Below are 26,555 nucleotides of genomic sequence, written 5' to 3'. Positions count from 1 at the left end.
TCCCTCACGGCCATAGCCCCATCTAATCCCACCTCAAGCTGACACTCTGCACCGGGAAGTATATTTTGAATGGTTGCTTGGCATGAGAATTTACAGTGTTGCGTTGAGGGAGGCAGAGCAGCCTCTCACGTTGTGTAGTGGAAGGCATGTGGTGACCCACTGAACACAGGGTTGCGACCCACTTTTGGGTCACGACCCACCAGTTGAGAACCAAGGGACTAGGCCATGTTAGAAGAAGTAGGACATTTGGCCTTTCTGGCCATAGAAACAATAACATCCTTGGTGACAGTTGTACACTGACTGTAGAATGGTGAACACGAAGTGCCGTGGTAGTTGTGTTCTAGGAGTGATTTATAGAGGGACGGCCACGGGCGCAGAGACGTCTCATAGGAGCGCAGGGTACAGCAAAGTGGTGGACTCTCTTTCTGAAGTCTGACGGTTCACCAGGTAGAGCAGTTCTCGCTGATAATGTTCAATCAGATGCACGAGACTGGGGAACACCTGAGGAGAACACAGAGGTACAGACATTAGACATGAGAACAGAAACACAGCAACACATTAGAACAGGGTTAGGCAACCTCGGAACTCCAGGTGTGGTGAATCTACAAATCCCATCATGCCTCTGGGAGTCATGCCTGTCCCTGTCAGTCTTGCAATGCCTCCTGGGACTTGTAGTTTCACAACAGTCAGTGCCAAGGTTGCCTACCACTACATTTATATGATAGCAACTGATGGTATTGGGTACACTAACACCTTCATCATAGGAGACACTGCAGATCAGAGAATAAAGAGAGGGCAAGAGGGTTTATTTTATACAATGTAACCCCTGCACAACATCTGTGACCTCTTCAGTCTGTGGCTTCTTTAATTTCTAACCTCTTCAATCTGGGCATCTTCAATCTGTGACCTCTTCAATCTGTGACCTCTTCAATCCATGGCTTCTTCAATCTGATCTCTTCAATCTGTGACCTCTTCAACCCATGGCTTCTTCAATCTGTGGCCTCTTTAATCCGTGACCTCTTCTATCTGTGACCTCTTCAATCCGTGACCCCTTCAATCCGTGACCCCTTCAATCTGTGGCCTCTTCAATCTGTGGCCTCTTCAATCTGTGACATCTTCAATCCATTGCTTCTTCAATCTGATCTCTTCAATCTGTGACCTCTTCAACCCATGGCTTCTTCAATCTGTGGCCTCTTTAATCCATGACAACTTCAATTTGTGACCTCTTCAATCCGTGACCTCTTCAATCCGTGACCTCTTTAATCCGTGACCCCTTCAATCCGTGGCCTCTTCAATCTGTGGCCTCTTCAATCTGTGGCCTCTTCAATCTGTGGCCTCTTCAATCTGTGGCCTCTTCAATCTGTGGCCTCTTCAATCCATTGCTTCTTCAATCTGATCTCTTCAATCTGTGACCTCTTCAACCCATGGCTTCTTCAATCTGTGGCCTCTTTAATCCATCACAACTTCCATTTGTGACCTCTTCAATCTGTGACCTCTTCAATCCGTGACCTCTTCAATCCGTGACCTCTTCAATCCGTGACCTCCCAAATCCGTGGCCTCTTCAAACTGTGGCCTCTTCAGTCTGTGACCTCTTCTCTGTCCTCTTCAGTTTGTGGCCTCTTCTCTGTGCACATAGCAACCTCTGTTTATCATGGAGGTAAATGAAACCCCTTAGCCCTGGTACATGGGGAACCACAAGGCTCAGAAGATCCACCGGAACTGTTTGCAGTATATGGTGATGCTGTGTAATATCAAGCAGTGCTTTTATCTGAAACACTACTGCAATGGAAACCACAACCACAGCAGGACCACGAATCAGGTGAGTAAGCTTTATTTGAGTCCCCTAAAGAAAACGAGCACTTAATCCTTGTAGTGCAGGGTAACCCCACTACAAGGGTACGTTTTTGGTTTACTTTGAGTTCTTCCTTAAGTTTGTAACCAAAGTTTGTTGATCTGGGAGGGTCCAACAGGGCTTCCTACAGCTCGAATTTTGGACGAATGACCTAGGGGTCTATTCTTTTGTCTTGCGAGGGTTGTAAAGTACTTAAAAAAACCTACGATCTGCCCATCTTGGACAGGCAGATCGTACTTGCGATCATCGCAAACCCGCCCCCCTGAGGGGCGGGCTTGCGATGACTGCAATGAGGGGTGGGCTTACGATGACTGCAAACAGGCATCGCGATTCTCGTACGAGAATCGTGCAGTGTATGGGCACCTTTACAAATGACAGCCGGTTTCTAACTTTTGAATTGTTCTCTAGTCTAGTCCTGGAGCTGGAAAAGTATCTGTACATGTATTGGTACCGAGTACGGTGCTTGGTATCGGTGCATTCCTACTGTTTAACCTATTTTGTGATCGCAGATGATGTCACACCTCTGTCATACCAAAGATCTGTAAAGTGTGCAACACATCGAGTCCCAAAGGATAAAAGCCATTGATACAACTTTTTGCTGAAATGATTCCCAACGTCCTAACCATAAAAACCAAGCTGTGTGTTTTTGATGGCTGAGTACAGAAGTCCGTTGCCTCCCTTCTACTTCTCACACCTACATGAATGAATGAATACACGTCATGCTGTAATGATCTGCTCCAGGGTAAAGTTTTGTAGTGAGTTAAGTAACCGTTGTGTTAAATAATCCGTACGCGTGCATGTGATATAAGGCCTGTTATGTAGTCACTTTCCTATACATGCTGATACTAGTCTATCAGCCCTCCTTATGTAGGTTATCTGAGAGCCCCAAGGACAGCATTCTCTGGGGAGGAGCCATAGAAATACATTGTTACCAAATCAATTCTACAAACACAACATTTGTGTCTTTGATGAAAATAAATTTGATTGCACAACTTGTGAACGGGTACAACAATCATTTACGGTAACAGCACAGGTAAAGTCTTGCCATGTTTCCATATTTCCTGGCAGGAACACTGTGTACCTGCTCACAGGAGCAACAAACACAACAAATAGGTGACCTATATAACAGCAATATATTTGTGACATAGACACGGCGGACCAAAATCCTTATGTTACATGGCAACCTATGTAAAATCTTATTATGTTACATGGGCAGCTCAGTGGTTAGCATTTATACCTTGCTGGACTGGGGTCCCCGGTTCACTTCCAGGCTTGGACACTATCTGCATGGAGTCTGCATGTTCTCCCTGTGTTGTCTCCAAAGACATGCTGGTAGGTTAATTGGCTCCTGTCTAATTTTGACCTGTGTATGTAAGGTCGTGATCGAAACTCTAAGCTCCCTGGGGGCAGGGACTGATGTATGTACAGGGGTAGCCAACCTCTGCCATCCAGTTGTTGTCACACTATAAGCCCCATGAGGCATTGCAAGTCTCTGAAAGCCAGAGGCAAAGGCATGATGGGATATGAAGTGTATTTTCTTTGAGCAGGAGGGCCAGAGGTTGCCTTCCCAATGGAGAGGAACCTTATGCTAGTCATAGGTCAGACTGTCACCATACCACATGAGTGCCATATGGCCAAAGAGCTGCCATGCTACTAGCAGGCAATAGAATTACTTAAAGCATATCTAAAGGCAAAACCAAAACTATAATATATATGGCAGCTAATCGGTCTTTAGGTGTGATGGCTGCATTTCTTTTTTTTTTCAGCAACTGATCCTGCCAGTAGTACACTTCCTGTCTTAGGGTTGCGCCACTCAATGGAGGAGCAATAGAGCCACCCTTGGACAGCAGCATTGTCACCCTGAGGGGAGGGCTGCGTGATAGTGTTAGACAGAACAGCAGATTTAGATGGACTTGAGTGATAAATGAAATCGGAACTCCAGATAACACTTTTGAGCAGTTACAGCAATAGTATATGTACCTCCCTCTCTCCAAAACATGGGCGGGAGTTGCTCTGTAGGCCACAGAGAGAAATGGGAACAATGCTAACTGATACCAGTTGGCAGAGCACTGTAAGCTCCTAGATCCTAGATCCAAAGTTGCACTTACTGAACAGATATGTACATTCAGGGGTGTCCCTAAACTTTTCAGTGCCTGGTGGGTGTGGGAGTAGGCACTGATGGTGCACGCTAATGGGGGGGCCTCTGCATCATCTCCCTTCCCAGCTCTGGCTTCAGCCATTGGTCATGTCCTTGGTTGCCAGGTGCTGGGCGGGATGCCGGCTAGAGCATCCAAGGTTGTTAAGAGCTGGGCAAGGATGTGTATGGCCCTTACTCATCACCTTGCCTATAGGCCTTAGCAACCTGGCATGGTCTGGCCAGAAAGGGTGCGGCAGGCACACTGCAAACATTGTGCTGCAGAGCGGCCATGCCACTCTGCCTGCTGTCCCGCCACATGACCCAAGGGAATGCTGCTTGAGGCAACAGCCTCAGACTGCCTCATTATTGGGACAGCCCTGCCTACAGTATAATAAAATGCTTTCAGCTGTATATGTAACAGTCAGAAAGGGAGCAAATAGGAGCACTTCATTGTTAGGGTTAACGTACACTTTAGGACCAGAGGAATTAAGTGATACAATTCCCCATGTAACATCCCAACCCCTTAGGCTTATCCAGGGTACATTTCAAATATATCCATGAAAAGCCTTTGCACAAGGGACTTGGTTCTCGGTTTGCAGATGAGCAGTATAACAAAAATTAGCACCCCATTTCAAACACTGTTTCGGTTCTATAAATTTAGAGCTGCAATGACAGCTGTCAATCAGCACTGTCCATTCAGGAGCTCCCACATTATCTCACTACCCAGCATGCTGGAGATGTACCTGGCGTTAGTATGTGACAGCGGCAAATAACAATGCAATCACTCACCTCTTCATGCCTTTTGCCCTCTTTTCCTAATAAGAATCCCAGGGTCCCTGCTGTTCTGATCGGGATGTTGTAAATGTGGTCGTGGTAAAGCACTGCCAGAGTATACGAGTGCAGCTGATTTTGTGCTGAGCTTTGACGCACCAGAAAACATCCGTCCTACACGTGTAATAAACAAAGGTATTATAATAATTGGCATTTTCTTCTTAGAAGCTTTTTAGGTGCAGCAATATATAGTTAATATGCATTGGAGTATAATGAAGGAGAAAGTATGGGCTGTATGAATGCCAATCAGCATTTTTTTTACCTAAAGGTGCCCATACACTTTACAACCCTCGCAAGACTTTTGTCTTGCGAGGGTTGTAAAGTACTTAAAAAAACGTACGATCTGCCCATCTTGGACAGGCAGATCGTACTTGCGATCATCACAAGCCTGCCCCGCTGAGGGGCGGGCTTACGATGACTGCAATGAGGGGCGAGCTTAAGATGACTGCAAACGGGCTGTGTGCGCGTGAGCACACCGGCCCGTTCGGCAGTTGTCGAACCAGCAGGCCACTAACTCGCCGAGAATCGTACGATTCCCGGCGGGTTTTCTAGCCTGCTGGTTCGACGGAAGACGTGCAACCGTACAGTAGAAACGGTCGCACGTCTTCCATACACTGCACGATTCTCGTACGATCGCTGGATTTCCCGCGATTCTCGTACGAGAATCGTGCAGTGTATGGGCACCTTTACATCCACTTTAAAGAAGAACTCTGTAAAAATCACAAACTCAAGCTTGCAGTGGGGCTACCTCTGCACTGCAAGGGTTAAGTGCTCGTTTTGCTCTAGGCGTGCATAAAACCAGATATACTCACCCGATCCAACCGGCTGCTAGGCTGGTCCTCGCTGTCTCTTCTCCCCAGGGCTCCTAAGGACCATCATCGTGTCTTATGCAGGTCCATTGACTTGCATTAGACGTGAGGATGCCAAGGAAGAGCCGGAGCGGAGGAGGAGAGAGGTGAGTGCTGACCACCACTGGACTGAGGATCAGGTGAGTGTATCTGCTTTTTTTGAGCCCAGTAGATAAAATGAGCACTTCACCTTTGCAGTACAGGGGGTAGCCCCACTGAAAGGGTACGTTTGTGATTTTCCCCAGAGTTCTTCTTAAATACAGTTCATAGTTTCTCTTTATTATACTCCAATGTATATTATTAATTCTTTAAAGTGGAAGTAAGGTTAAAAAAAAAATGCTGATTGGTAGGATTTCTATGGTGTCTTCTACCATATAAAATGTAAGCGCCATTCAGCATTTCTTTATTCCTTCGGGGTCTGGCCAATCAAGCGACCACAGACTGAAGACACAGAAGATTAGTGCGAAGATAGAAGCGATGGCGAGGTTGAAGCGCAGCACTGGAGGGGATCGCTTTGGCAGGTAAGTCTGCCATGATGTACTGATATGCTGTGCATAGTAACACATTATAGGTAAAAGCTTCAGGGAGATTTTGTTTTTGTTCACCTCTCTCTTTACTTCCGTGTTGAGTCCTTACTAGATGTATTTGTACCTTATTGATTCTACGGAGAGCCCACTCTGCCTCTCTGCGCTCCATCTCTCCTCCATACCAAGGTTTACTCTCCAAACCCATTTCCTGCAACATAAAACAGTTCTGTGGTAGTAAAAACAGAAAGCCTCATACAATATCTACATCCCGGTCCCATGGTCAGTTACTTAAACATAAAATCCCGATCCTGTCTGTGCCTGTGGAAGAGCACCACCATTTCAATAGCATGCATGAACTGCTCTGCCGAGTGCCGGTAATGCATGAGTGTATGAGCATGTAGACACATGGGGTCTATTTATCAAACATGTGCATAGCTCATTCGTCCAGCAAAATTGCATGCACATTTGTTCTGTGCAAGTTAACCGGCTGTTGTTAGATTGGGGCAAAAACAAATGTGCTTAGTGTAATTTCACTTCTGGTCAAAAGGTTCTTCATTAGGTATATTCATAAAGAAGAGAATGAATGGGGAAAATACTGTATTATGGCCACTGGAGGGAGCTGAGGATCATGGGGAATATATATTTGTTAGTAAGAAGATACAATGTTACAATTCTAGAGACAGCTGGAAGGAACGAGCATATAAATATAACCATTGATACTACAGGGATAGCAGTGGTTACATTTATATGTTCATTCCCTCCTGGGCAAAGCTCAGATGGCACTGCCTCCTGTGGGGAGCATCGATGTTGCTTACACTGACCATTTCCTTAATCTGCCAATGGCCGTGCACCCTCACTTCTACTATGGCATGACTAACCGCAGCACCCAGTTCCACACTCTGCCTCACTGCAGCTCAGCTGGAAAAGCCATCTGGCAATCCAGCGTCATCGGTTGCTAGAATGCAGGCAGCCGGGCTGAATAGCATTGTTGGTTATTATGGTGCTAGTGGCCGCCCACACCATTGAAACGCATGAAGCTGTTTGCCAGCATCCAAGCAATTGCTGGGTGGCTGATCCGGCTGCCAGTGAGGCAAAATGGGGACTAGACAGGGGAACTTGGTGAAGGGGAAGCTGGGGGACAGGGGAGCTTACTGGCAAGCTACCTGACATCCCTTCTCCCCCTGCATAGTGAGGGCAAGGCAAAAGAGACAAGCGTTGTCCAATTAAAGCTTATTTGTTATTCATCTCCCTGCAAGCTGCATGGACAGACAGCAGTGGGGGAGGGGGAGCCTCCTGTTCAACCATGCAGCTCGCCTCAGACACCACATAGAAAACGGGTAAAAGTGCTATATGCTCTTTGTCCCTTGGGGGACAGGACACATTAAAAAAAGGAAGTGAGACTTCTTTTAAAAAAACCTCATACCCTATAATAATGTGACACATAGTAGGCCAGACACTTTTCTGTGAGGTCAACTGTAATAGTACATAGTATAGTAGAGTGTAGAAGCTCCTGAGGTGTCATGCTGGCAAGAGAAATGGAGTCATCTACAAAAAGCCCCAAAATACACGGCGGTTTTCTAGTTGCACATTGAAGGTCCTTCTGTAACATGTGGTCTCCTCAGTGCTGAATAGCTGACATCATTCTGTGTAGAATGACCCCCTGTTACTGATAGAAATTACCTGACATTTGCTTAGCTCTGATCGCTGCTTAGATTTCTCCTCACGTCCTGTAGGAAAACACAAACAGATTGTAGAAAAGCTCACTTTTAAGCAAGCAGGTACGTACACTGCTGAGATACGTGTATGGAAGACGTATGGGGTGTCAAAAGCCAGTCAGCCAGCCAGTGTTGTGATTGAAGCTGCCCTTCCCAGCAGCACAGCCAGATCCATGACCTACACTGCATTAGTACAGCTTATTCAAAGACACAACCCAGCATACTGATTGGACAACAAATTCTCCTGTCAGCAGTTTACTGCGTGAGGCAACACTGTCCAACGCAGACCAACGCAGCTGCTGTGAACGAGCCCTGAAGAGGTTTTATGTACAGAGCAATTTTGCATTTACAACCATTCATATCGCATTAATTTATAACAAAACATTTTTATCTTTTTTCACTTGTCCAGCATTTCACATTGTCCAGCAGTAGGGCGGTATTGAGAGCATCTGCAGGGCTCTCCAGTCCCCAACTGCCCATGTGCAGCAGGCAGACTGCACCTACAGCTGGGAGCACATACTTTCATTGACACCCTTTGCTGCTTTACACATGTGGATCCCGTTGCTCGGATGTGGCTGGCATTTGCACAAGTAACCAGGGATGTAAAGATACCAGTTCAGATACCAGTGCCGATACTTGGCATTTTTATGAGGACTACCAGGGTTGCAGCGGTTGCAGCTGGGACCTGGCTCTGGCGCTCCACCACTGTCCTGAAATCATTAGTCTGTATTGTTTTAGAAAAACTGTCACATGACAATAAACAAAAATGTATCAGTACTCGTACTTGTAAGTACTTGGGCAAGTATCAGTACTTGTACTCACAAAACTGGTATCAGTGCATCCCTTTATTTATAAAAACAGAATCATACATTAAAACGGAGATGCACAAATCCCAGGAGCTCCATGTGCTCCTTAAAAATGACAGCTGCCTGCTAACTTTTGAATTTTTCTCTAGTCTAGTCTTGGAGCTGGAAAAGTATCGGTACTTGTACTTAGTACTGTACTTGGTATCGGTGCATCCCTACAAGTCACTATGGGCAAGCCAATTTGTAGGTAACTGTAGTCAAGCCAGTGGGAAGGTAAACATGAGCAAGCCAGTGGGAAGACCAGTGAGCAGGTAACCATGGGCAAGCCAGTATGTAGACAACCATGGGCAAGCCAGTGTGCTGGTAACAATAGGCAAGCCAAAGGGCAAGTAACTATGGGCAAGCCAGTGAGCAGGTAACCATGGGCACACCAATGGGCAGGTAACAATGGGAAATCCAGTGGGCAGTTAACCATGGGCAAGCCAAAGGGCAAGTAAATATGGGCAAGCCAATGGGCAGGCAACCATGGAAATGCCAATGGGCGATTACCCATTGGCAAGTAGACATGTGCGATTAGTTTCATTCCGAAACGAAATTCGAACGAGATTTTGGAAATTCGGATGTATCCGAATTACAGCTAAAACGAATGCAAACGAATCCGAATTCCCAATAATTAATTAGCGGTAAACCGGTCGAAATTTCGTTCTTGGACGAAATTTCGTTTTATAGGGGTAGTCGGGTCAAAATTTGATTTAACCCTTTAGTGAACGGATAGGGGTACAAGTACCCCTTACTCATTCACAAGGGGGGGGCAGCATCTGGGTGCCCCCTTATTTAAAGGGGTACCACGATGCAAATAAGCCCCCAAACCGGGTCAGGGTTGTGGGGAAGAGGCCCTTCTCCCCATCGGCATGGGGACACCATCCCAATGCCGAGGTAACAATGGGCAAGCCAGTGTGCAGGTAACAATGGGCAATCCAGTGCAGGTAACAATGGGCAAGCCAGTGGGCAGATAACAGTGGACAGTCCAGTGTGCAGGTAACAATGGGCAAGCCAGTGTGTAGGTAACAATGGGCAAGCCAGTGGGCAGATAACAGTGGACAGTCCAGTGTGCAGGTAACCATGGGCAAGCCAGTGTGCAGGTAAAAATGGGCAAGCCAGTGTGCAGGTAACAATGGGCAAGCCAGTGGGCAGGTAACAATGGGCAGTCCAGTTTGCACGTAACAATGTGCCGTGATGTGGCCATAAAAGAAGCCTGCTATTTACCTGGGGTCACACATGGGAACCCTACAGGCTGCTTGTTGGGCACTACTGATATAAGGCTTGTTCGTGTACTCATAAAATAAGATTTCAAAGACATTTGTGTTTACTTACCTGCAGCAACATCACTGTGTGATTTCACCTGCAGGAACAAAATGGGGCAAATCTTAGACTGCTAACAGCGACATTTTCTTAAAGAATTGAATTGTCCTAAAGGATTAATTACCACATGTGATCAGGGCCGGGCAGCTGATTCCTGACGGAAGAAGTAGTGGATTCCTGCAGCTGGGATTAAAGGTGTATTTAAACAGCTGTGGCCGGGAAGCCTGCACAAAGCAATGACAGGCTGACAGGAGCTACCTGTCATTGTAGTTAGGGAAAGAAAGGAGACGCTGGACGCAATCTGTCTGCGTCCTGGGTCAGATAGGGGAGAAGGGGCGGGCACAGCTGGCTCTGCCTCGAGATGGGCAGAGCCAGCTGTTACTCTCGCAGCTGGGTGGATCTCGACGGTATTGTTGGGATGCGTCCCGGGTGTGGCGTTCTCAGTATATAGAGGGCAATAGCCCACGATATACTGAGCTTTGGGTCACGGGAGGAGGTTAGTATATGTCCTCCCGTGGCCCTAAAGAGAACTATGGGGAAAACACTTACCCCATAATTCTCTTTTAAGGTATAATTTGTTGTAAATTGAAAAATGAACTCATATGAAGCCTTCCTGACACCAAGAGTGGCATTATTTAACTAGAAGAGGGTGCTTTCACAAATTTCACACCGCTCATCCTGTTCTTGGACATTATCATCTGTCTACCTTTGGTGATTGGATATGAGGGCATGTGGTACTTGTGTGGATATAAATGCAAGGGAATGTTCCTTAAGCTGGCCATACAGTGGGTGCTGCTGTCAGCTCCATTCCGTCTGAATTCCCTTGATCAGAAAATCAAAGGTTGGAAAATATTTGGCTGAACGGTGCTTGTAGCCAATCAGCGGCTGGTGGATGCTATCAGAATACAAAGCACACATCGGGAGATGCGTCCATCCATGCTGTTATAGCTTCTTTGTTCAGCCTGTAGGTTAAACAACTAAAATATAAGCGTGTATACCCAACTTAAAGGAGAACTATGAGGTGAGTGCTTTTCATTCACCTCATAGTTCTAGCCGACCTGTGACAATGAGATTGTCACAGGTCGGCTCAGTAGATCGAGAAGAACAGATACCGGCGTTCACTCACCTCTCGATCCTGTCACAGCTCTCTGCCGTTATAGGGGAGGGGCTGGATTCCCCCCTCCGCCAGCGCTGACTGGCGGATCGGATGGGGGCGGGTACAGCTGGCTCTGCCTCTAGATAGGCAGAGCCAGCTGTCACTCACGCAGCTGGGCGGATCCAGACATAATTGTCGGGATCCGCTTCAGCGTCTCAGGTGTACTGTGGCGTCTCAGTATACCGCTCGCGGTATACTGAGCTTAGGGTGACGGGAGGACGCTAGTTTGTGTCCTCCCGTTACCCTAAGGAGAACTATGGGGAAAAGCCTTAACCCCATAGTTCTCCTTTAAGCAATGTCTTCAACATTGCAGAACAAGTCCAGGTGAATGTGGCCAACTACTATGAGCTATACCATGACCTGGATAAATGAGAACCTTCATAGACTGATGTGCGGACACTTTCTGTCAATGACACTGTACATTCTCAAACACTGTTGGGCAGACTGATAACCTCCCTCATGGTGTCTGCATAGTTCTGGTGCTGATTTGTCAGAGCCAGGACAATAAGCCATCAGTATGGTGCTCAGAGCTTCTCATACAAATGACGCACTAACACCAATTCATTTTTTTAGCTCTTGCTGCAGGACACTTCACTGGCCACCAGTTTAAAATGGTGACAATTTCGTGACCACCAGTTTGAAATGGAGGAATTTACTGACCACCAGTTTGAAAAAAAGAGCAATACACTGACCACCATTTTAAAGGGGAGCAATACACTGACTACCAATTTAAAGGGGAGCAACACTCTATCGGTATAGAGGGGGTCACTGCACCAACAACCAATTAAAGACAAGGGGGTACTACACTGACCACCGGTGTAACAGGCTAAAATGGCCTCCAGTGTGACATGGCACTTTTAGACTCTCCACCAATGTAAGATGTCCAAGTTGTTTTTCTGACCTTTATTATTATTTTTATTATTTGTCTAATTTAATAATTATAAATGAAAATAATTTTAAATAGGGGAGGAGGGTATTAAAGAAACGGTCCATTATGCATGTCACACAGGTATGTCTTAGTATGCCTCTGAGTATTGGCATAACCTATTTAATAGATCCAAGTATAAATTCAGCACTTATTTGTTCCCTTTCCTCACAACAGTGTGTACACTTTACCGAAGTCTCCAGGAGTGTCAAATACAAATCTGCCAAGAAAGCAAGTAAAAAATAAATTAATCACTGACCGAAATGTTAACATACAGAATATTTCCATAAGTTTACTTATTTCATTTACATGGCATGATATTTACCATTAGTATTCCCTTTCTTCTATTTTAGGCCTTGTTCACACCAAGCGCGTTCCAGGAGCAGAGCAGTTACAGACCGGATCAAAACTGCGTCCAATGTATTCCAATGGTATTTTGGGCTCTAGTTCACACTGCAGCGTTCAGTTCCAGAGCATGTAAAAAAAAACTGCGGCAAGCAATATTTTACCTGCTCTGTAACGCATGCAAACGCATATAAAACGCATGCAAACGCCCTGGAACGCACTGAAAGCCCATTTTAAACTAAAAAAAAACCGGAAAGGAACGCATACAAAAAAGCGGCACAACCCACTGCACTGCGTGTGCAGAAACTCATGCAGATCTGAGCTGCATTAGGGCTGCAACAACTAATCAACATAATCGATTATAATCGATGATTGAAAAAGTTGTCAAGACCCAGCAATGGTATACCAGGACTAGAATACCGCCAGCTATAATGTACTATTGCTGGGATTTGTTGTATACCTCTATAGCTGGTGATATTCTGCATTGTGCCGTATAATGTACTATTGCTGGGTTTTGTAGTCCTCTATAGCCGGTGCCATTCTGCATTCATTGCTCTATAATTTTATACTTTTCATTTCACTATATTGCACACCAAACTTTTTTTTTTCTTTTTTACTTCCACCGCTCCAAGCTTGCTCCTGTGATGGACTACAATCTCAATACAAACTAGTAGTCCCATCACTGGAGCCATTTTTTAAAATGTATTTTATCCGATTAACCGATTAATCAAACTTAATAATCGCCCAACTAATCGATTTTGATAATCGTTAGCTGCAGCTCTAGTCTGCATTTGGTGTGCAGACTAGAATGGACACCAAAAACAGTGGTTTTAATTACAGAAGATCAAGGTGTTCTGACTGCTGGGACACCATCCACCAGTATACCCTACAACTCCTGTATTCCAGTTTGGCGTGCGATGGAAGTGTCAATATAAATGAACATTCTAAAACATATGTTTTTGTTTGGGTAGTAAAGATACATGGCGCCACCTTTGGGTGGTAGATTTTGGCTCCACGAGAAAAGACATTATCAGAAAAAGATCAAACTGTTTTCTGAGGCATGTGAGACGGAAAAAAAAAGAAACGTTAGACGGGTGAAAAGTAAAATGGTTCCTCTGCTCTAGGAAATTGAACATCGTCGAGCTGTGACAATAACAATGACTGTTAGAGGTTTGACAATTTACATCTTCTGTCCAAGTGGACCACCAACAGTGCAACATAGTTTGAAATGGTCTGAAGTCATTCCTAAATGCTTGTTACAGGACCGTGCAATCTAGGGCTGCAACTAATGATTATTTTCATCATCGATTAGTTGGCCGATTACTTTTTTTTTATTAATCAGATTAAAAAAATGAACAAATACCATCCTTAATTTAAAATACAGAAATGGAGCGTTACAAACATACAGTTTACTTAAAAATAAAACTGCACGCACAATTTTTTTGCAATTGCACTGCACTGGAACGCACAGCATTGTGGTACCGTGTGTTCCAGTGTGGAAGACCACACTGTGGGTGAGAGGCACGTTTGGTGTGCCATTAAAATGAATGGCACTGCACCACACCTCCCGCTTGCTGAATTTGTCAGGTCGAAACCAAAAATTACTTTTTTCCCACATTTTATCATTTTTAAAAAATATTTGTACTGTAAGCACATGGCGCTTGAATAGCTTCAGACAGGGAATGACAGCTGGCAGTGGCAAGATTCCGCAGACGACAGCTGAATGTAAATACAACAGGTAGTGGGCTGGTGCAATAGCTAGCCTGCTGTTGGCCATTTCAAATTGCAATAGCAAAGAGCAGGCTGGCTATTGCACCCGCCCACAGCATGCTGTGCCTTCCTCCCAGCATGGAGGAGAGTTAGGGGATACAGCCAACTAATCGATAATGAAAATTGTTGACAACTATTCTCATTATCGATTAACTGGTTCGTTGGTTGCAGCCCTAGTGCAATTGCTTATGTGTTGTGTATATCCATTGTAAAGGACAACTGAGCCTACAGACAAGTTCTTCTGTGTAACAGCGCTAAAAACAACACTAACCAATGGTGTTGATATAAAGACAAATAGGCTGTGCACATTACAGATTAATTTTCCATGAGCTCAGTGAATGAGGTGAAGTTCTGCTGACTTCCACCATACAATCATGTGCAAGCAAAAAATATTTTCTTTATTTTTCTTGCATGTGATTGGGTATTCTTTGCACAGTACATTTTCACCACATTGACTCAGCTAAGTCAGAATTCCCTTACAAAGTGAAGTGAAGCCTATTTGCCTTTAGTAAATCAACCCCAATATATTTATTATTAGATAAGCACCTTCGATTCAGCCTTATGTTTTACATTACTAGTCTATGGTACCTGCTGTAAGCTGTGGCTGTCCATTCTGCAAAGATCTGATCGATCTGACTGCTCATGCCTCCCTCCTTCTCTCCTTCCTAGGAATACCAGATCATGCCTCCATGTCTGACCCTTCTATGGTGTCTGTGAGAGCATGTCATCTGCTAGGTAACTCACTGCTTTATGTCATCAGCAAGTTATAACAATACTAAGGAGGAAGTTAGCGCATTAAACATAGCCTACAAAATCCTATTTACCTTAAATAATGTCTATTGATCTCATAAAGACTGGTGCAGACACTCATTAGAAGAGTGCCTGCGCCACCAAAAGACCAATGTTGGTAAATGCGACAAATTATGTACATGTCAGAAACATGTACCTAAATTTGCTGCAAAGCCTGCCTTGTGCACAGGTCTCAAGGACGTTGTGCGGCTCAGGTTCAGTGGGCTGGCAGCCCCATAGCAACCAATGATGTTGGTTGCTAGGATGTTGGCTGCCTCCGGGCTTTTGGCTTCCTAGCAACCAATGATGTTGTCCAGCTGTGCCCGATGTGCTGCTAGAGAAGAAGAGTCACCGGCACTCCAACTGTGATTCAAATATGTATTTTATTGACGCAGGTCCATGTTATCACAAAGCAATTGTGATAACATGGACATACAACAATAAAAGACATATTTGCTTCACAGCTGGAGTGTCGGTGACTCTGCTTCTCTTTCTTCATAAGTGCGGCACCATCAGCACCCACCTTAGACTCTTTGGGACTCATCGATCAGGAGTGCGATGGTACGCAAGGTATAATTCATAATGGGTTGCTAAGACACCTGCCTCCTAGCAACCAACAACATCAAGTGGTCAGCCTGATTGGTTGCTAGGATGCCAGCAGCCTCAGGGCCAAGCATTAGTAGTTACTAGGACACTGGTGACCTCAGGGGCCACCAGCATCCTAGCAACCAACAACTATGGGGGAACAAACTCCTTAATTATAACACGTTACTCAAAAATGACACTGATCTTTTTTAAACTTTATTATTTCTTTATGAATTTGTTGCACCTAGTGCAAAGTAATGTAAAATTGTCGCTATTAAGAACTACCTGAATGTGTTGCATGTGTTGGTAATAGCATTAGAACCATCACAGAGGATTTCTAATTTGCTATATTGATTCTCTCCCTGTGTCTCCTAATTAAATTATTCATATTATCAAATGTTAGCTTGAAACATTTACCAATAATTGAATACACCAGTGATAAATGTAAGTGATGTGGTCCCTGGTGAAGAGGTTACCATGTCTCTAAAGAACTAGCCATTTATGCCTATCTTACCGTCCATGCCTCGGGGGAAATTGGTGAAGGCTGGTGGTGGAGAACATAAGGAAGGGCAAGGAAGGGACATCCTGCGGTCAGGAAGGGGCAGAGGCACCAAACGTTTGCAGGGTGGTGGAGGCCTGGCCTGTTTCAGGGCTGTGAAAGAAGACAAATAACAATTTATTTTTGATACAAATGACAGCCGCTAGCTGCTCCATATGTTCTATAACCCACTATACTTAAGTAGAACACATTTGTTTTGTAAACATAGCTGTAAGATTGTTTCAGTCAGTGGTGATACTACCGTGTTTCCCCTAAAATAATACCTACCCCAAAAGTAAGACCTAGCACTATTTTGCAAGATTCCTGTAATATAAGACCTACCCCGAAAATAAGACCTAGTTTGGTCTGATGTCCCCACTGCTGCACCACTGTCCCTGATGGCAAAGGAAGCTGTAGAAAGCATGGCTGCGGCAGCGCAGGGAGCAGAGCCGCATTAGCCGCTACTTCGTCTATAGCGCCGGTTACTGTGACAGGCGGAGCGATACCAGATGCACTCCGCCTGTGAAAGAACGGAATCTGCTTTACCGATACTGACCAGCAGGAAAATAACGAGAGCAACAGTATTATTCTCATTAAGGTCAGTAAATAAAAGACAGTGGACATTCTGACACTCTGACAAAAGTGATTACCATATTGGGCTGCTTTTACACTGATTCCCAGAAGCAGCACTGTGCACCTGCAGGTTACCTGCACTAAGCCATAGACTTCTGTTACCTAACTGTATTACCGTACCTTGTACCGTAAACAAAATAAGACATTCCCTGAAAATAAGACCTAGTGTGTTTTTTTGGGGCAAAAAAAATATAAGACAGTGTCTTATTTTTGGGGAAACACAGTATGGACAGGGCCTTGAGGCGAAACCTCTTTGGGTCATGTGGGGCCTGTGACCTGCTGCCCCCTTTCCAGCCAGAGCGTCAAGAGCTCTCTGGCAACCAATTACGTCAGTAAGCTTGATGGGATGCCGGACAGAGGTAAAGTACACCCAATCACCCCCTCCCCTCCTCTGCCGGTAAAAAGCATCACTAGGAACATCCCCCTCTCCCGTTATATGCACCACCATTACACACCCAAGCACCCGACCCTCTGTCCCCCGTTTCCTTCCCCCCCGGCCTCAGTCAGCAAAAAGTGTAAGGACACCACTCACCACTGACTATTGAGGTTGTGTTGTGGTCCCTACAGCCTGCATTGTAGGAAATATGTAAGACTCCAGACATCATTGCTGTTGATGACAAGGTTTCAGATGGCTATCGTTACTGTAGTCAGTGTGGAGCAGCAGGAGTCATCAGAGGCTCTTCCTGCTGTTCTTGTCAACAGTGTGTATGGAAAACCAGCCACTGAGTTTCATAATGATCATACAGCAATACAATTACTCGTTTACTATGGTGATGTCATTTAGTATTGGACCCAAGCACTGTAGTCCAGGACAAATTGTGCAAAACAACCCCAACCTCCAGGAGCTTATAAATACCCACAATATGGTTCTCGGCCACTATGGGGTCCCTGGACATGCGGTTGTTTTTAAAGCTCTGGACACTCCCCTTGGAGTGGGGATTCTTTAAAGCACATTCCCCCTGGTGGTTTTAAAGTAGAGTTTATAGGCCCTGCTTTAGACGTGATGACATCAGTGTGGGCCTCATTACCAGAGCGGAGGGGGGGGAAGAGGCTGCAGGAGCTGGTCTTGTGGCCAGCGGGAGCGGGGATCAGGTAAGTAAAACTGTTTTAAAGAACTCCCCTAGACCAGGAGTACGCAACCTTGGCACTCCAGCTGTTCTAAAACTACAAATCCTATGGAGCATTACAAGAATTTTCAAGCTACAGGCATGACTCCCAGAGGCAAAGGCATGTTGGGATGTGCAGTTTCACCACAGCGGGGGTGCAGAGGTTGCGTACCCCTGCCCTAGACAAAAACAAGCATGTAACCCTTGCAATGAGGGGGTAGCTCTACTGCACGGAGAGGTGTGTTTTGTGTCTGGAGTTAGGCTTTAAAGCGGGACTCCAGCAAAGTTAACCCTTGCAGTGGGGCTAACCCTGCACTGCAAGGGTTAACTGCTCGGTCGTTATAGGGAGTGAAAATAAAGAAATACTTACCCGATCCTCAGTTCTGCCTGGCTGCTAGACCGCAGCCTCTTCTCCTACGGGTTCCGGCAGTCTAAGGACCCATGATGTCATCACGCCTAAGACAGTGTACTAGATGTGAAGATGCTAAGGGACCTATTCTATTACAGCTGGAGCGGAGGGGCAGAGAGGTGACCGGTCACTGCCGCAGGACTGAGGATCAGGTGAGTGTATCTTCTTTATAATCGCTCCTAGAAAAAAAACAAGCAGTTAACCCTTGCTGTACGGGGGTAGCCCCACTGCAAAGGCTAACTTTTCAAATTCCTGGAGCTCTTCTTTAACATCTGCTAGAGGATGCAAGACACCGGCTGCCATTGGTGTATATATTGTAGCTACATAGTAAAAATTTGCGGGATGCAGGGCAACCGAATCCTCTGGCTCCATCCATCCATGAGTCCTTCATCTGCAAATGGTTGCATGACTCCAACTATTGATCATGACCTGCAACCATTTGCGGAAGGAAGACTCCTGGATGGATGGAGCCAGCACATTTTTACTATGTAGCTACATTTGTGTTAAAGTGACATTAAACCCTCCGATTTTTTAACATAAAACAATAGTGTAATGTGCGCCTTACTGTAATCCATGGTTGTTTCCATTCTCTTTGCTGCTCTTCCTTTTAAATCCGTATCTCTTCTCATGCTGGGCAGAACTTCTGTTTTGCAGCAGACTGCCTTGTCTCTGAAATGGATATATGGTGTCTGCGTGCAGGATCACAACCTGAGCCAGCACTACAGGAAGAGGCACTCAGCTGCAAAGGGAAGTTCTCCCCCAGCATGAGAAGACATGAGGATTTAAAAGGAAGAGCAGCAAAGAGAAGGGAAACTACCATGGATTGCAGTAAGGCACACATTACAGTATTGGTTTATGTTAAAAAATCTGATGGTTTAATGTCATTTTAATAGTTAAGGTACTTGAATGCATTTTTGGGATTCAACTCCTGAGTTTAGTGTCACTTTAAAGAAAAGGATACATAGACCAAACTTTTGTTTTGCCTGAAGAAGAGACCAGACGGTCTCGAAACGTCGCTAAAGTTATGTGACACTTTGATGGTCAATAAAGAAGATTGACTACAAAAGTTTTTGGAGTGCGAGTGACTTTCTAGCAATTACAGTTTCTGACATGCAGAGGCATCTGCGGTCGCTCCAGCACCCCTGCACTTTGGGGTTTTTCCAGTCAGGCATGTGATGGGATCTACCATATTCTAAAACTTTAAAGAAAAGGATACATAGACCAAACTTACGCGGTTTCTGCTGTTGATGACTCTGACAAGACAAAACAGAGGAGTTATAAGGAAAATAAACGTTTCAAAGCTATTGTTGTTTAATAATTCTATTTCAAAGCTCACTACAACAGCAACACGTCTATAATAGGGGTTGATCAATATGGATTTCTCAGAACCGATGCCGATTATGGGCCACCTTTCAGGCTGATAACCGATATCAGGTACCAATATTCTGTTTACATCCAGCTGTGCCAGTAGCTGAATGTGAACAGCAGGAACTGGGCAGTGCAATAGCCAGCCTGCTAATGGCTATTTCAAATCGCAATAGCCAATAGCAGACTGGCTATTAAATTGCGGCCGCTGTCAGAATACCCGAACAGGGACGGCAGCTCAATGGCTGCCAGCTCTGTTCATATATAGATTTTCCGACAGCCTCCTTCAATCAGCTGATTGAGGGGTGGCGGCTGCACAGAGGTACCCACTGTGCAAATTTTGGCCGGTTCCTCAACAGGCTGAAATTTGCACAGTGTTTATCGGTAAATTTAACCGATAATCAGTCGACCCCTGGTCTATAAATTCAATTCCTACTTAAAGTGACACTACAATCAGGAGTTAAATCTTAAACATACATTCAAGCACCTTAAAGGGTTATTAAACACTCAGGTTTTTTTGCATATATCTACTGCTAGCAAGCAGTAGATATATGCAAAAACTTTTTTTTTTAAAACCCCTTTCAGACAGGTTAAAACTTACCTGTGTCTTCACTGCGCGCTCCCGTCCCAAAATCTGAAAAGTCTTGGGCGGCCGCAAAAGATCTTGGGGCAGGCGCATGCGCAGTTCAGATTTTCGACATAACATGATTATTTGATAAATAAAATTCCATTTTCTAAAACATGATTATTCCATATCATTGTTTAAGGAGAACTATGGGGTCAGGGTGTGAGCGAACGCCGCTATGTGTTCGCTCACCTCCCGATCTACTGAGCCGACCTGTGACAGTCTCATTGTCACAGGTCGGCTAGAACTATGAGGTGAGTGGAAATCACCTCACCTCATAGTTCTCCTTTAACACAATAGATTCATCACATAATTGGTTAGTAGAGCATGATTAACAATTCATTCAGATGGCCCCTATTGTTAATCATGCTCTACTAACCAATTATGTGATGAATCTATTGTGTTAACAATGATATGGAAAAATCATGTTTTAGAAAATGGAATTTTAATTATCAAATAATCATGTTATGTCAATAAATGAATTTACGAATTTTTATATACAAGAGAGCTTCTAGTATTTCTTAAAAGCCCCTCCCCTAGGGTTTTTCCACACCTTAAGGTGAAATTTATTTAATCTAGCCATTATCTGTGAATTGGGGTGTGAAATCATGCTCTCTTTTAGTTTTTCTATTTTGAAGTACACGGCCACAAAAAATGTATTTCTAACAATCACAGGGGTTGACTGTCCGCCATTTTGGTGTCACCCCATCTGAAAAGTCAGGCACTCGGTCATGAACCAAGAGTCCGACAGCTGCACAACGGAGGAGGGGACCCGGCGACATGCCTTATCCTGCATGATGAACGTCCCCTCCTCTCTCTGCCGGCGTCCATCACCTAGATGGTTGTCGGCAGTTAAGTGCACGCGACATCATGTGTGCGCGTGATGACGTCCCACTGGGTGACACCCAGCCTGGGGATGCCTCTGGTCACTGCTACTTTTGTATAGTAATATCTGGGTTCACAAAGGCATTTGTGGCTACCAAGGAATATATTTAAAGGGTATCTACAGCCAAAAACTAAAATTATGTACACAAAGTAGTCAGTCCATAACAAACACACTCTATGTGCTGACCGGCCATGGCAACAGAACAATGCTGCTATATGTAGTCTTTAAAAATACAACACGCTGTGCTCACAGTTTAAAGGGTCTCTATGGACAAAATAAACATAAATCTGTGTTTCTATACTGAATTTCCATAGGTTCTATTCCGCTCCCAATAACCAAATCCATCTAGACGTTTGTGAACTTACTTATTGAAGATCCCCATAGGATGTACTTTCTCAATGCACTGACACCATTCCACTCAGCCTTGAGAATATGCACTTCCTGTGTCACCACTCTCAGGGCCTGCCTTCTGAACTACAACTCAATGTCTGAACAATGTAACATCATCATTGCTTTGCTGCTGCTGGAAGCAATGCATGATGGGATATGTAGCCTTGAAAAATGGAGGTTGCAACACTGGGGATCCAGGAAGTTCGTGAAAGTGATGGGCAGACGGAAGCCAACACTCACTACATAAAAGGGATTTTTTCAAGTAAGCTTTGATTGCATTATCAAAGACAACTCCAATATGTATTCCTATTACAATGCTGATGTTATAACAGGAGAGGATATGCTAGGACTTTACAACTTCTTTGGGTGAAACTTTTCCTGCCTGGAGTTCAGCTTTAAGTATTAAATGTTCATTGTTTTTAATGGATGAGTCCCAAGTTACAGGGGTCAGCAGTTGCACCAATAAAATATAATAATTTATAAACTAATAATAAAAATATAAATAATAATCGCATATCCCGTTCAGTTCCCTCCAGGTCCCCGTTCTGTTTTAGGGGTTGTCCTGCTGAAGGCTCCTTTCTTCACATTTGGTGGGTACTGGAGCAATTTTTTAAAATGTATTTTATTGTTTATCCGATTAACCGAACGTAATAATCGGCTAACTAATCGATTTTGAAAATAATCGTTAGCTGCAGCTCTAGAGTGTACCAGGATCCGCCGCTTTTGGTCTAGGTGGTATCAACTGATCTATACTGTTACAGGGCAGTCGTTTCGCAATAACCCAACTGAGGCACTACTTGGTAAGAAAACGGTGGTCTGCACAAGAAATCAGTTTCGGCTGGTTACCTATATTCTTACTGAAGCTAGGCGGGTGATTACACGAGCCTAGCCCTCCCCCACAGTCCTCTTTTCGTAAGTCAAGCTTAGGGTCTCACAAGTCAAGCTCATTGAGAAAATGTCGACTGTCCAGTCGGATACCCTTCCCATATTCGAGAAGATTTGGGAACTGTGGATTGTTTCCTACATGCACTTGAGGAGAGCGTAGGGGGGCGTACAGCCACGTAGTCCCATAGAGAAGGACAGGGGCTGCGTACTAATCACACGCAGCACCTGTCCTTCCCAGGAGCTGCTCGGTACGTCCCTGCACGGAGCACGGAGCTGTACGTGCGGGCCGTTTCTAGTGTGAATGAGGGCTAAGACTCGCTAGTCCTCTGAGTTCCAATATACCTCCTTTGTACTTTGAGTATATAACTCATAATGTCACTGACATATTTGTAGGCCTGGTTCCTCTTCCCTACCATTTGCCATTCCTACTTACTTTTATTCCCTGCTCTACTCCCCCATTTTTCTCTTCAATACTTTACTTTGAGTCCCCTTGACAGGGTTCGAGTGCAGAAGGGCCTCAGCGATGCTCATCCACCCTTTTTTTTATCTTGCAAAGTTTTTGAAATGTTTCCTGGTAGCCCAATGGTGCTTAAATGGTTGCGCACCTTAACCCTTGCCGTCCGCCTGTTGTGAAAAAACAGACGGCTGACCCACATATGCGGGTTGCCGTCTCCGGGCGGCTTTTTTTTTCTGCTCGCGCGCGCCCCCTAGCCCGTTTTTTACAGTCGTTACTGGCTGTTTGACATACATACGATCGGCGGCTCTATAGCCTACCGATCGTATGTATGTGCTGGCTGGCTGCGCGCCCCCCCCCTCCTCAAGTGCCACCGCCGCCATGAGTGCCGCCCCCTCCTGACCCCTCACCTTCAATACTGGGATCCGCTAGCCCATCTGCGGCCCGGGACCGGCTCGGGAGGGCGTCAGGAGGTAAGATGGGAGGGAGTTCAGCATCTTCCTCCTTCACCTGTCAGTCATCTGGTTGCTATGGCCAGAGAGAAGAAGCTGATGAAGCAGATCTCAGCTTCTTTGGGGGTCCCCAGGTGACATTAGGGTTCTTAGAGACCCTTAATGTCTCCATAAAGAGGACCTGTCAGTGTGCCTTTGCTATTATATAGGGGGATTGTTATTAGCAAACAAAAAGTGTAAAAATAAATAAAAAAAAGTTAAAAAAAATAAAAGTCACATATAAAAAAAGTTTTAAAAAACCCCCAAAAATGTTTAAGTCCCCCACGTTTACGCACATATAAACAAAAATATGCGTTCGATGCGTTACATATCGCCGTGAACGTCGGAGTGAGAGCAATCATTTTAGGGCCATCAATCACTGATAACACTAAACTGATGAGCCGTAAAAGCTTTTAAAGCGTGGCCTATGGCCAATTTTGGGTATTGTAGTTTTTCGAGGTTTCGCAAGCAATTTTAAGGCTTCACATGTTTGGTGTCTATTTACCCGACGTGACCCCCATCTCTTATATTTTAGCAAAAAATTGGGTAATAATAAATGTTTTATCATTTAATTTAGGGGAAACTGTTTTTTTTTTTACATTTTTGGTAATTTTTCCTTAATATATTAAAAAATAAAAACCGCAGTGGTGATTAAATAGCACCAAAAGAAAGCTCTATCTCCCCCCAAAACATGTTATAAAATTAATTTCAGTACAGCGTTGCATGACTGAACAAATGTCAGTCAAAGTACCGCAGCGCTGAATACTGAAAAATGGCCTGGCCAGGAAGGGGGTTTAACACCGCGGACTTCAAGTGGTTAAGTTGGATTTTGTAACTTTTATTTGTTTATGCAACACTGACCGATATGTACTCCCACATTGAGCTACTATGTTGTATTTGCGTTCCTTGTTTGAAAATGTGAAAATCAATAAGCATTTAATGAACAAAAATAAATAATCCTAATACACCATCCACCTACCTAAATATTGGCTATGGTTGTCCTGGGGTGTCCACATACCAGGGACTGTTCTGCTCTGCAGATCACATGGAGGGGCTTCATACAAGTCAGAGTCATCCTCCTCATCCTCCTAGAGAAGCAAGTATAGGAGATAATAAAGACAAGTCCACAGACAACCAATATAAAGATTGAAGCAGACGCTTACCTCTATCACTTCATTCTCTGAAAAGAAAACAGAAAAGATTCTATGTCAGCTCTAGTGATGCTAAAGTTTAATCTGTCTACATTTTGCCCTCTCTAGTCCTCATGCTAATAAAATGTTTAAATAAAACCTTTCCATTTTCATTGCACACCATATTTTAGACCCAGAGACATCATCATTGGGTCTTCTCTATCCAATTGTGCTTCTCTATCCAATGCAGGCAGAACATGATTGGTGGGAGGGGCTGTACATGGCTATCTGATAACATCACAACACCCTACCTCAGTACTCCTCTAAAGAGCCCTCAGCCCTGATGTAAACGGTGGGCTGGACCTTGGGGGGGAGTTATGCAAATATCAAAATGCCATCATGGGTGTCAGTCTGGAGGAGTGGGCGTTCCTAGTCAGACTGCATTTGCATGCAGACAGCCCTAGGTAATACCCACATGTGGAGCTGAGCCTCCATGGTTGAATAGGAGGGGTGGCAAGGGGTGGGCGCAGGGTTAGGGTTTAGCGTATAGGTATAGAGGAAGGTAGCTAAGGTATATACTGTTTCCATAGACACATGTATTTGCTCAGATAGAAGAAGAGTACAGAGAAGTATTCTGCCATAAATAATGCAGAATTATTGACATTTTACATACCTGACAAAACACTGCTGAAGCTAAAGGTAAAGATAAGATAAGTTACAGTTGGGCCTCATTCACACAGCTTAGAGTCGCCCGTCCAGATTCGTGCAGCGTGAAGGGCCGTATCGGGCCGTTTCCGGGAGGGACAGGTGCTGCGTGTGATTGCACGCAGCAGCCCGTTCTTCTCTATGGGAGGACGCGTCCATACACACACCCGAGCTGCACATCCATGTGGATCCGGGTTTCCGTACTGGACCTGGATCCTGCCTGCGTCCGAGCACGGACACCCAGACCTGCACGGATGTGCAGTTCGGCTGTGCGTATGTCAGCATACGGCCGCGTCCTTCCATAGGGAAGAACAGGCTGCTGCGTGCAATCATACGCAGCGTCTGTCCCTCCCGGAAATGGTCCGATACGGCCGAGCACGCTGCATGGATCTGTACAACCCAACTCTATGCTGTGCGAATGAGGCCTTAAAGATAAAGCTACAGCTGCCATGGCGAAGATCTATCAATCTTCTGTCTGTTTCTCCTTGAAGTTAAAATATTGCATGGCAATGCATATGGTGCTGCTGTTACCCGCCATGCTCCGGTTGATTTCAATGGTGTTATATCCATGCAACAACCGCGGCAAAAAAGACTCATAGACCTTTTTCTGTGACAAGCGACCCGTGAGTTTTTGCGGCCGAGTTTGTGCACGATTGAACCCGCAGAAATGCAGCCCATACCCGCATGGATTGCTAGCCGTGATTGGGGTGCCATTAGAAGTTAATGGCAGCTGTAGCTTTATCTTTACCTATAGCTTATATTTACCTTTAGCTGGTTTTACCTGTAGCTTGGTTCAGCAGTTGTGAGCTTTGTCAGGTATGTAAAACGTCAAAGAATCTGCCTTGTTTTAGGGAGAATACTTCTCTGTACTCTTCTCCTATGTGAGCAAGTACATGTGTCTATGGAAGCAGTATATACCTTAGATTGGTAACAGTATATTACTTTGCTTAAAGAAAAAACATTCAGAACTACCTTCAGTTCGATCCCCAACCAGATGCTGAAAACAAAGAGAAATATCCAGAACCTCTGGGTATAGGTATCATGTGATATACCCACCTCCTGTCCCCACCCCTTGCCATGTAATAGCAGTGGTGCTGGGTGATTGGCTGCTCAGGTACCCAGCACTGTGACATGGGGGCAGAGATGGTTCCCCCAACGTGGCAGTGCTGGATGTCTGAGCACCTTGGAACTTACACAGGGCTTCCTCTCTTAACTTCTGGCGGTCATACAGAACAGCTAAGGAGCAAAAAGAAGGCTTGTGCGATTGGGAGGGGGGCAGTAAAGTGAACC

General features: G+C 44.9%; 1 protein-coding gene across 1 annotated transcript; it reads right to left on the bottom strand.

Moving 5' to 3' along the window:
- Positions 1–295: 295 nt before the first annotated feature.
- On the bottom strand, positions 296–25,716 carry SH2D6 (SH2 domain containing 6). The gene is made up of 10 exons (XM_018555787.1): positions 25,512–25,716; positions 24,594–24,610; positions 24,410–24,518; positions 16,163–16,300; positions 12,351–12,379; positions 10,091–10,118; positions 7,876–7,922; positions 6,320–6,403; positions 4,779–4,934; positions 296–501 (listed from the first exon to the last, which is right to left on the bottom strand). The coding sequence occupies exons 1-10, from the start codon at positions 25,714–25,716 to the stop codon at positions 385–387; spliced, it is 930 nt and encodes a 309-aa protein (XP_018411289.1). The 3' UTR covers positions 296–384.
- Between the last annotated feature and the right edge of the window lie 839 nt (positions 25,717–26,555).

This window comes from Nanorana parkeri, unplaced genomic scaffold, assembly GCF_000935625.1.
Source record: "Nanorana parkeri isolate BGI_ZX_2015 unplaced genomic scaffold, ASM93562v1 scaffold214, whole genome shotgun sequence".
Taxonomy (NCBI): Eukaryota; Metazoa; Chordata; class Amphibia; order Anura; family Dicroglossidae; genus Nanorana; species Nanorana parkeri.
Note: the sequence above shows the minus strand (reverse complement) of the source record. Positions and strands in the feature narration are given on the sequence as shown.

Coding starts and splice junctions, on each gene's coding strand:
- SH2D6 (XM_018555787.1), bottom strand. CDS start 25,716: ATGGCAGCTGTAGCTTTATCTTTAAGGCCTCATTCGCACAGCATAGAG. Junction 4,935..6,319: donor CTCTCCGTAGAATCAATAAG/GTACAAATACAT, acceptor TTACACGTGTAG/GACGGATGTTTTCTGGTGCG. Junction 502..4,778: donor AGGGCAAAAGGCATGAAGAG/GTGAGTGATTGC, acceptor TGTTCTCCTCAG/GTGTTCCCCAGTCTCGTGCA.